Source organism: Schistocerca gregaria, chromosome 1 (assembly GCF_023897955.1).
Source record: "Schistocerca gregaria isolate iqSchGreg1 chromosome 1, iqSchGreg1.2, whole genome shotgun sequence".
Classification (NCBI taxonomy): domain Eukaryota; kingdom Metazoa; phylum Arthropoda; class Insecta; order Orthoptera; family Acrididae; genus Schistocerca; species Schistocerca gregaria.
The window spans coordinates 847,317,393-847,328,882 of record NC_064920.1 but is presented as its reverse complement, the minus strand read 5'-3'; the positions used below and the strand labels follow the sequence as shown (position 1 = coordinate 847,328,882).

The following is an 11,490-nucleotide window of genomic DNA, read 5'->3' as shown; positions in this document are numbered from 1 at the left end:
CGGCCGTGGTTCTCCCATTCCTGCGATTTGCCGATTACTGCAGCCGGCTTCTTTGAGCCCAATTGCACGGCCTCCTCAAATGCTGCGTATATTGTTCTCGCGCCTGTCTGCGAGGCACATAGTTACTCTCCGACTGAGTACACACAATGAATTTCGCCAGTACTTTTTGTCCTTGTACAACGTGTCCCCTGTTTACCATCCTTGCTTGCGCGGTGAAGCTGGGCCGCTGCTTCACACATTCATTTATCGACCGTCACTGTTTATAATTTTTGCATTTTCCGTCGATACCTGTTGCAATATCAGTTTGTGTCCACTTAGCATAACTGCCTCGCAGTACATCGTATTTTTATCGCAGAGTGTATTTAACTAAGACGAGCAAAAGGACTTTGAAGACGTAGATGTTAGCGTTTCCTTGCAGTAACCGTAATTTCACAGCAATTGAACTACAAGCAGAGTTGGTAGGTATTCGAAGGTGTCATTTTACGGGTCACATGGAAACTTGCTGATCTACCGTTGGTGAGAGAAAGGTGCTTCAGCGCGATTTTGTAGAGAGACGGAAAACTATTTTCTACTTTCCACCATCCCGCCGATAGCACTCAAGCTTGCATGGCTTATACCAGAACACCGCTCAAGTCTGTGGGACACGTATCAGGAGAGGTCAACTGTGGACACTCGACGTTTAAAGGTGGGGGTAGTGCAGATGGTCACAGACTACTTTGGCTTGCACTAGGGTGTACAGCAACCGCTGCAAAATCTCGAAGAAAGACGCCTAGTACATCGTGGAAAACAAGTGGGAAAACTCTTAGAAGTGATTTTTCAATATGGAATCTACGAATATCCTTCAGCTCCCTTTTGCCGTGGGGTGCGTAAGAATAAGAGTGGACTAATAACTTCTCTCCAAGAGGCGTACGGTGCTGTTTTCCGCACGGCTTGTTCCTGATTGTAATAGACAGAAAATTCAATTATGATGTAATGGAAGCAGACCTTGCCTAGTTCTTCACAACTGTTTGCAGGCTACAGAGGTGGATGTGGACTATTGAAAGACGGTTCGAGACGTCGGATAGCGTTCGGTAGTTTTCGACAACAATCGGCAGCGTCCGTGCGCCTTCGTGCACCGTGAGAGCAAGATCGATGTTGGCAGGGCAGTCCGCGTGGCGGCGCTGGGGTCGGGGCCTGCGAGTCAGCCGAGCTAACGGACTCCGGCTGAAGAGTGAGCGCCAGCAGCAGCAAGAGCGGCAACACCACTGCCAGACACTGCCGACATGGACCGCCGGCCAATCATCGCCTTGCTCCTGCTGGTCGTCTGCGTGCACTCAGGTAAACCCCACGCAGCTCCCCAGCTTTTGCAGAATGCCGAGTCCCTGTCACAGGCGGGAACCCATCCACTGCATCGCTTGTTATAAGGGCACAGCTTAGATAACACTTCGCGTTCTTTTGAGAACAGCATAGAATGGTAGACAGCAGTCCGATGTTCATGACTTGGGGACGTTTTAATTTGTCGCACTATATTAGCGACTATCAATTACACTTGCCTGTGTATGCACAATTTAACGAATTCTACCCCAGGCTCATTGATAAAACTAAAAAGTACTTAGCGCACAGTCCAATTTGAAAAAAAATTCGACATGCATGACAGTAGGAGTGGCAGTATCTCGATTATGTAACGTGTGACTGGAACACGAAACTAAGATATTAACACAGGATCAAAAATTTACACAATACGCGTGACGGGTAGTTTTCTGCATTTACGTCGACATGACTTGGGATGATGGCAGTTTCAGGGTTTGTAGCAAAATCGCTGCAAATGTAGGTATAGAACCACTTATCGCCAACAATTCGTTGCTCAAATCCATAGATGTATGTCGATAGAGCAATAATTATCTTATTTCAGTCAGCAATAATAAACAGCTGATTTATCCACAAATCAATGGCTTACGTTGCTGAGCGCATGATCTTGGGAAGAGACTATGCGACAACACGTACTGAAAAGAGGAATAAAAAAATTTTGACGCCTCTATTTAGTTATTCACATTCTTCAAATAAGTGTTTTATTTACAATGTTTTAGTTGGACCACGGTTTTCCGCACAGTATTAGGCACTGTTGAAGAGATTTTCGTCTCTTAATTTTTTTGAACTGAATTAAAATGCACATACCAAATTTTTGAGTTATCGATCAATTTTCAAGTGAAAGAACAATAAAAATTGTATTCCTCGATATGCCCTGCACAACTCATTCGTAAGAAGTCGTCAGTTTTGTACGCATTCCCTGGAAAAGGTGGCTTTCAACGCTCTTCTCTGCCTGAGTGATAAGGTGACGTTACTTAAATGTTAAAATTTACTGTTCTCGATGTATACATAGTCTATGAGACTGGCAGAAAGCTCTTTCCGAGTAACACTTTTTAAAGCCTCTGGCAAGAATCGGTCTGCGCTTTTTCTCAGCTCGTGTGAAGTTAGATACCAAGGTGAATATAAGTACGTCTCTTCTTTTAGATGTATGTGTGGTAACTTTTAATTTTAAAATAAGTATTTGAAAAAAATGAATTGACTAGACGATAGGAAGTTACCTTCCGGTAATGTCACTGGCATCAAAGCACAGTTTGAGTGCTCAGATTTGTAGAAGTAATTCGATAAATGCTAAGCAATTGTCGACTCCTCTGAGCTCTAACCGTACACGGCGTTTAAAACGACGATTATAAACGAATTTCATTGTTGTCTGCACATGTATTTTGTCGACCTGTCCATTCTCTGTCTGAATACCCACCTTCTTTTTATTGCCCTCTGGTCATGGGCATCTTCTACCCTCCATCTGATATAAAGACTTTAGCTCTCGTGTCCAAGAGATATTATACATTGCACCACACGCTTATACTTCAGATGTCCGCCAAATAGTAGCAAGTGAACCAAATTTAAAGACCGGAATGAGCAAATACTCACTACAGTTTCTAACGTTTTATGAGCCAAAACTGTACCACAATGAGCTTCAGTCTACGCCAAAGGCAATATCGAGGCGTGGACCCACCTATGTGATTTGAATTCTGCTCATTCGGCTGTAAAAGCCACATTTTTCAAATCTTTAAATAGCACCTCAATTGTCCATATAGGCCTGAGAAAACTGATTCAGTCGTAATTTAAAAAAAATAAAACTGTTAGAATGAGGGATCGAAACCGTGTCCCCCATGTGCCAATGAGGCACGCCTGCCAACAGAAAGAAAAACTGTTCAACTAATTACCTGCCCGGCGAGCAGAGGACCTCAAGTGATAATAGTCGCTGAAGGTCTACACATATCCTTAATAGTTTTCCATGACACAGCTTATGTACGTCATTTCAACTGGCTGGTGGATTTCCTCAGAAAGTACTATAGAGTTTGATATTCTTGTGGAAAACCTGACCTAGAAAGCAAACTACTCTCCTGTGGCCTTTACCAAGGAGAGTTCTGTTCTCTGTTGCTATCTTCAAATTAATATGCGGGATGTATGGGTATATGTAGATGTATTTTCAAGACGACATCTTAATTGTCTTTAAAAAAAAAACAATTCTTCATAATTTTCTTAAAGAAACGGACGTTTCTAATTTAATACATGATGTACCGATTATTCATTCTTCGCGGTCGTATATTACTTCAATTAATTTTCATTACCAATCAGTTCTAGCTGTAAAATATTTAATACGGGACGCTCTTATAGATTTTCGATTCAATGGTTTGTCGTTGGACTACGATGTCTTTCCTTCCTTCTACTCGGAAATCAATATATACTGCAGTTATAGATGATAAGAAGTGTTTCTGACACGAAGGAAAATTAGTGGCCATTATGAACTTTATTAACCACACCGAGCCTCTACACCGAATTCAGGTCTCACTCGAAGCCACATCAGACAATAGAATGCCTATCGCGAAATTAAACTGGAAGCTCAACTGGAGATCCTAGCTCAGTGCTGACAAAGTTCTTCGCTCCTGGTGAATCAAATGTTCGGTACTGAGTAACTGATATATGCTACAGGACCGGGCGCCGTCTCTTATTACTAAAATACACTTAAGCACATCTGTGCCTTGATCAGTCGGTCCTTATTTTTTCGTAGACGAGCAAATGTAAAATTTTTCACGGTGATCGTGGCGACTGAAAAATTCGGTCAAAGCATTTTGTTGTGTGTACTGTGGTATTTTTTACCTTAGTTACTAGTCGCTTAGGCTTCCTAGAGCCTTTTTGCATGATTTCACACCATCTACAAACCCAAAACTACGAGCAAGAGTACCTTCAATCAGACAGTCTGTCCGGAGACACAGTAACAGGAAAGTTTGACGTACATCGTACACAGATTTTACAAAACACTCATAAGCAAACAAAACTTCACACAACAAATATCATAAAACAAACAGCCATAGAAAATGAATATAACACACACGTGATAAAAAAACTCAGTCCTTAAGTACGTAATATATATGGAAGGAAGTCAGCATGCACATATAAACTTTAAACAACAACCCATGAAAACCTAAGACATAAGCAACAACAGCGCACAGGTGCAACAGAACAGGACTTCCCTATAGAGCAAAATAGTACACACGCACCTACAGTAACAAAATAGTGCACAAAGTAGCTAAGATGTAAAAGAAAAGGGAACTAAGGCTGCAGAGAGGATACCGCGCAGACATCACGACACAGAAAAAACGCAGACCTCGTGACACATCCACAGACAGATTCAACACTCAGATGCCACTCTTGTCAGTCAATTTATGTAGATCAGATATCCAGGAACTCATTATCAGAACCCGGAAGAACATCATCTCCAACTCCATATTTGCTAATCACTTAAGTGGTCACACCCACTTGACCCGCAATGTTATAAGTGGCCTTCAAACCCACATGTGAGGGTTTCATACGCTCTCGCTCTCTACGTGCAAAGTATTAGTCCTACAGAAAAAAATGAACATCACCGTTTTGGTAGTAAATCTGATGTAGTTAAATTTTGAACCGGGATACTTTTTCGCTAGAGGCCGTAGTTTTCGAGTTATTAGAAAAAAACATACGAAAATGATCTTCAGACGCACCCCCATTCTCACAATCAGCCCCCACTGGTCAGGACGTCTAGATGATGTTCATAGCACGCGCTCCTACCACTGTACAAAAACTTGCGACTGCACAAGTTATTTTCCATATTCGACCGTGTTTGGTCTTATTTACCGGCCTTATTACGCCACCGGTTTAATAGAGCACTTACAAATTGTAAGGCTGACGTTTATGTAAATTTTACCCAATAATTTGGTGAATTTTAAGAGTATAAAATAACCAATTATATCGTTGTACTCGTCAGGCCCTCTGACTGCGAAACTACTGTACTTGTAAGGACTAAGTTTGGATAGAACTGTCAACATAATTAGTTTTAACGTAACGTTTAAAAAATTCGTTTTTCTTTCATTACCTTCACGGGCACCTTTCAATTAATAATGTTAACGAAATAGTCGGTGGCGTAATAGCCGATTCAATACGGACGAAAAAAGATTGAATATCGGGACCAATAGAGACTAAAAAGGTCGAATATCGGGAATAGTTCGTGTAGTCGCGAATATTTATACAGTGTTGGAGAAAGTACCACAAACAGTATACTAGAAAACCTCACTGGTGAGGGATGAGGGTAGGAGTTGAGGTACGTTCGAAAGTTAACTTTTATACATTTTGCTTGAACAACTCGAAAACCACGGCCACAAGCGAAAATGTATTCATTTTTTTATTCACCTAATAGTTAGCGCGTAGTGGGCGAGAGAACACTATAATCTCGAATGTGGTTTCTGAAGGCCAGAAATAACATTGCGGGTTGCATAAAACGACGCGGGAGGGGCAGCTGAATCTCACTGTTTATACGGAGAGAGAGAGACTAATAATAAATACACTCACAGACTATTCCAAAAACTTATCACTGACAAATACTACGACATACACCGAGCAGTAACATCAGGGATGCTATTTTAAGTTATTAATACATATCACTCTATAAATGGTACATGATTTAATACATTGAAAGAATTATACAGACTAGACAATACAGACAGACCGAAATGTTAACATATACTATCCAATATTTAGCTTCATTTATTATATGTTTCCATAAATTATTCTAGCATGCCCACTTTTCTAAGAAAGCTAATAACTTTAATTATATTCCGGTTGTCTTCTCTGCCATCTTTAATTGTCCTTCCTTCGGATTACACAATATAGTGGCTGAACTAAGAACCTGTACCTTATGCTACTTAGAGGCTGACCTCCCGCTTCCGCACGTCTGTAGTCTTAACTAGCAAGTGATGCAAAGAAATCTTAGCATCTTGTGGTGTTGCTGACCACTCCAATAACATATGATCAAATGTGTCCAAATACTATTTCATCGTCGAACAAGGTCCCACATTAAGTTTTGCAGCAGTGAAGCTGGGATTTGTTTTCATTCTTCTTCCTGTCTGCTGCAAAACTGTCGCTGACTTCTGGAGAGAATTACGACGCCCCGGTCTTACGTAACGGTTTTATATGAGGCTGACGTCTGGCACTGGAGCACGCTAGTCCAGCAAATGTTTTTCTTCCAGCCACGAGGTAGTGTGCCCTGCTATGGGACAACAGCAGTATCACATAGACGTGGAAGGTATCTGATTCCAAACAGTTAGCGCAGCTCGGAAAGGTGTTGTTGTCTAAAAAGTTTTCTAACTTTTCCATCTGCAAAAACTAGTGACCCGTTCCGAAATCAGGAAGGCAAACGCCACACTCTCTTGCCAGTCCTCCGCTACAACCCTAATTGACGATGAGTAACATTCACCAGACACCCACCACTATCACACATGTCCATCTGAGTGGCACATCACGATCTGTGGCCAGTCGTTGTACAGAAGCTGCTTCCACTTGTCAGCAGATCAGTGGGATCGTTGTACAATTACTCTACGACACGTAGCGTTTCCTTCGAATGCTCATTTGCAGAGCGGTTTCACAGAAATTGTCAAGCATCGAGCGGTATTGCCACTCCACATATCGTTTCCTCACTGGTTTTGTATCTGAACCGCAACCGAAAACCTCTTCAGTAGTTGACAAGGATGTCTGACGAGTGATTCGTGTCCACATACCGTCTTCTCACTAGTCTCTATACCTGAACTGCAACGGAAACCCTCTTCAATAATTGGCAAGGTTGTCTGACGAGTGATTCGGGTATTTTAAGTTAGGGTTTGACGGTTTATGGCAGCTAATTTCTTTGACCTACCAGAGCATTAATCGTGTTTGGTATTTCTCTTACGTCTACACTGGTTAATAACGTCGCTATGAGTGGATTTGGGCACAAATAACTCCAGCGAAACATCGAAAACTGTGTGTGGGAACTTGTGGACCTCTCAATGATACCGGTTTGGAACTGACTTAGCTGCAACCGTTCACTCATTCTGACAGGAGACACGTATATGGCGCTGAAATGTTATGTCTGCAGGCGTCATACCCTCGGGAGCGTTTCCTGACCTCACGCGAAGAGCGCTCAGTGAGGTGGCAGGCAGCTTTCGGCCACGTACTGCGTCTAACGCGCCGATAATGATGATGTTTGGTTTGTGGGTAACTCAACTGCGTGGTCATCAGCGCCCGTACAGAGTCCCAATTTTGTACACAGTCCAATCGAGGCACCGTCACGAATGACGGCACAAATACCCAGTCCCCGGGAAAAGAAAATCCCCAGCCCGGTCGGGAATCGAATCCGGGACCCCTTGATCCAGAGGCAGCAATGCTAGCCACTTTTTTAAAATCTCATTTAGTTCGTTTCATCTCTTCGGGGTGGACGTCGCAAGACACCCGTTTCAATTCGTCGTTGATCCATTAACTCAGTTTTTTTATTACAGAGGGCAGCTAACCCTCTGATCGAACACGCTGAGCTACCGTGCCGGCTAAAGTAGACCACGAATGCGGACCTAACGCGCCGATGTGCCCGTTTGTGTATTTGCATAGGTGCCCAACTGCACATAAAAGTAGTGAATTTTGGGACTTCTGTAGATGTCGGAGATCGAAGCACGAGTCTTAAGTATCCCACCCTAACAGACACCGCAGTAATGCGTCCCTTTACGAAGACCTGAGGTCTTAGCTGCTGCCATATGAACGCCGACAACCGGCCATGAAAGCTCAGGCGGAGAATGGTAGGGTAGCAAAGTGTTTTATCTTCCCTTTTTCCTATTACATTTTTGCCGATGAAACCATCCTAGCATGCTCCTTAAGTGATTTAGGAAAATCTCAAAAACCGCCTTCGGGTGGTCGGACGAGAATTTAAATCTGTTAACTATAAAATATATTTCACTCAATACTCACTTACATTGACTACTAGCTACACCGATTTCGATTGACTAGTCATTACCAATAGCCTATAAATAATCTTGGTCGACAGCTGCGTCAGAGATACTTGTATTGGCTATAAGTAATGACTTGTCAGTAGAAAATGGAATAATGTATGTGAGTATTGACTGAAATAATTTCATATTTAAAAGCAATGTGGTGAGAGGGCCCTCTACCAATAACATGAAAAATATCAACAAATTCCATTCCTTTTCTCCTGAATAGAAGTCCAGTGCCTCAAGTATTGTGGCAACAGTAATCTTTCAGACCGCATGATCGCAGCTACTTGTATACGGTGCACAACATGCGAGACGGGTTCATAACCTCAGTCAAGTGGCGTTCTGCTTGTTCCTTCGAAGTAGCCCCTTCTCAAGAAACAATGTCTTGTTTCTCGTCATTGAGTACCAACAGCTAGAAGAAAACCAAATACACCAGATATTCTGAACATCTAGAGATGGACTCCATTGGCATATTTGTTATTACTCTTCGCCCCTCTTCAGCGTTTATTCAGAATGCCTGTTGCACCTTATGCTATATACCAGCACGTCAATAATCAACCTCTCTCGACAGAAATTTACTTCATGGAGGAAAAAGGTTAGGGCCTATGTTACAAGAAACACGTAGTTATATCGCCCTGTAGCTGACAGCGACCGTAGTTTCTAACCTGCAAGTTAGCGTGCCACGTAAACAGTTGTTTAATATCGTGTAGATAAAAAGATAAGTAAGTTAATGGCACACAGTATGTTCGCAGCGTATATGTTGTCCATCGGAATGAGTTAACGGAGAGAACTAAGAAACTGAGAAGAGTACGTGACTGAAGGAGCCAACTGGTTAGGACTGTTTCTCAGAGTTTTTGCAGGGCCAACATGGGTCCACGGTTCTAGTGGAATGGGTCCGAATATTCCGTGCGAATAATTTGTCAGATACACTTGGCATCTACTGCAGAAGACTTTGATTGCAACTAAGGAATGGAGATCAACGATGATGGAGTCTGCAAAGAGACAAAAATGTCTCCGTTTTCATATAGACCTGCTGCGCGGAAGGCAGTGTCCACAAGAAGGAAAGCGAGGAGTGTCTCAGACTGGTGCAAAAAATGCTGACATTGATTTATTGGGCAGTGGAAGGAGGCCTTGTGGAGCAGTGAGTCACAGAAGATGACGTGGAATCCATGCTGGCTTGTGTGGGCGTGGCAGGCGTCTGGCGGATCGCTTGCACCAGAGCGTGGTTCTGCGGCGGTTGAATTAGGTGGAAGTGGTGATACGGTGAAGGGCTCTCTTTCCTGATTATAGCTACTGTTATTACTTTCGTTTGATGGTTAATATTGAATAGTTGTAGTAAAGTGAAAAAGCTACTAAACCCTTCCTGCCTAACCGTGTAATGTGTATTAGTCTTCGCTATCATAAAGTTGGGAAAAGAGTGAGACACATATTCATGCGTAGTTTGCAATTTTTATTTAGAATATGGCTAATACAGACATATCAAGAAATTAAATTACATATACATATGTACATATTGACACACAAGAAACTTAAGTTTGTCTTTACAACTGAATATCCAGTCCTTCAATCCAGCGCACTGCATCTTGAGTTGCTAGCAGGAAGTCCTCTTTGGCGCCGTGATAGGCTCGAATCCTGCATTCACTGACAATGTGGTGAACAGTCTGGTATGGAGCCCCGCTGTCACAGGCTGGATCAGGCAGCTTCTTCCACTTAAAGAGGGCATCCCTACATCGGCCATGGCCGGTACGGATTCTGTTGAGAGTAGTCCAGGTCCTGCGTGGTAAGTCGAATCCACTTGCAAGTTTAGCACCTGAGAAGATGTTATGCAGGTGCACATCTGTCACTGATTCCCACCGACCTTTCCATTCTTCAAGAGGTTTGAAATCCTTAGCAACCATGTCAGCAGCATCACACAGAGTTGGATGGCATGATTTCAGTCTCTTACGATTTAAAAGTGCCAGGTTGCTATGCACGGGTAGGTTAGAATTCCTGGAGATCTTGTGGAATGCTCTCATAAGGGCAGTACATCTGCGTAGACCAGGAGGCATTATACCGGTTAGCAGTGGAAGCCAATAAACTGGAGTAGATCTGATTGCGCCAGATATTATGCACATTGTCGTATTCAGCTTGATATCAACAAGCCTTGTATGATGACTGTTCGTCCAAACATGTGCACAATACTCAGCACTTGAGTACACCAAGCAAAGAGCTGAAGATCGCAGGGTGGTTGCTGAAGATCCCCAGGTAGTTCCACATAGCTTATGGAGGATGTTGTTTCGAGTCCTCAAATTTTGAACTAAGTTAAGAAGGTGTTGTTTGAAGCATAGTGTACGATCCACGATGACACCAAGATATTTTGGGTTCCAATTATGGCGAAGAATTCTGCCTCTGAAACTTACTTTCAGTCTTACGTTCGCCAACCGGTTATTTAGATGGAAGCAACACACTTCTGTTTTACTCACACTGGGTTTGGAGTCTCCAGATTTTGAAGTAATTATCTAAATCTGGTTTGCAGTGACTTTACGTGATTGTTGCAACAACTCAGCTGTGTTCTCGCAGTCCAATTTGTACTCCACTTCTTCACACTGTGGCCCGGTTGAGTAAGATACACGCGCTGAATGTGGGAAGACGAAACAAAAACGTGGCTGTGCTTTGTGTTCTTTCCATTCCTCCGGTCCTTTGTAGCACAGATCGCGGCTCACATTGAAATAATGGCCGTTCGCGGACATTTTGTGTGCTGCCTCTTTGCACAGTTGTCCAGAATGAGGGCTGCAGAATCGGCTCTTCTGTTAGTACATCCCGTTATTTACACGAGAATGACTAATGCATTTCACAGTCTTCTACGCAGTAGCTATTGTCAGTTCTAGCAATTGAAAAAATTTTCAGATCGTGTCGTTAAGGCAAAGAGAGAAAGTACAAAATACGATTATAGTGTCTATGACATTTAGTTCAACTCGATATTAATAACGAAGGTGATGAGTTATGCGTAAGTGAACCATCACGTTAAAATTCCAGCAGTGAATTAATTATTGCGTCCATAAAGACCCTTACCCCGTAGGCTATAGCCTGTAAAGTAAAACAGTTTTCTCCGTGAGTCATTTGTTTATTATACAACTATGTGTTTCAGTAGTTCAAACTATACTCTTCGCCTGAAAAC

The 11,490-nt window shown here is 42.6% G+C and overlaps 1 protein-coding gene across 1 annotated transcript in view; it reads left to right on the top strand.

The window, feature by feature from the left end:
- The first annotated feature begins 1,127 nt into the window (after positions 1 to 1,127).
- LOC126272636 (uncharacterized) overlaps positions 1,128 to 11,490 on the top strand; it is a 354,968-nt gene continuing 344,605 nt past the window's right edge. The window contains exon 1 of the mRNA XM_049975613.1: positions 1,128 to 1,317. Within this exon, the coding sequence (XP_049831570.1) occupies positions 1,263 to 1,317 (55 nt within the window). The 5' untranslated portion in view covers positions 1,128 to 1,262. The remainder of the gene's footprint in view (positions 1,318 to 11,490) is intronic.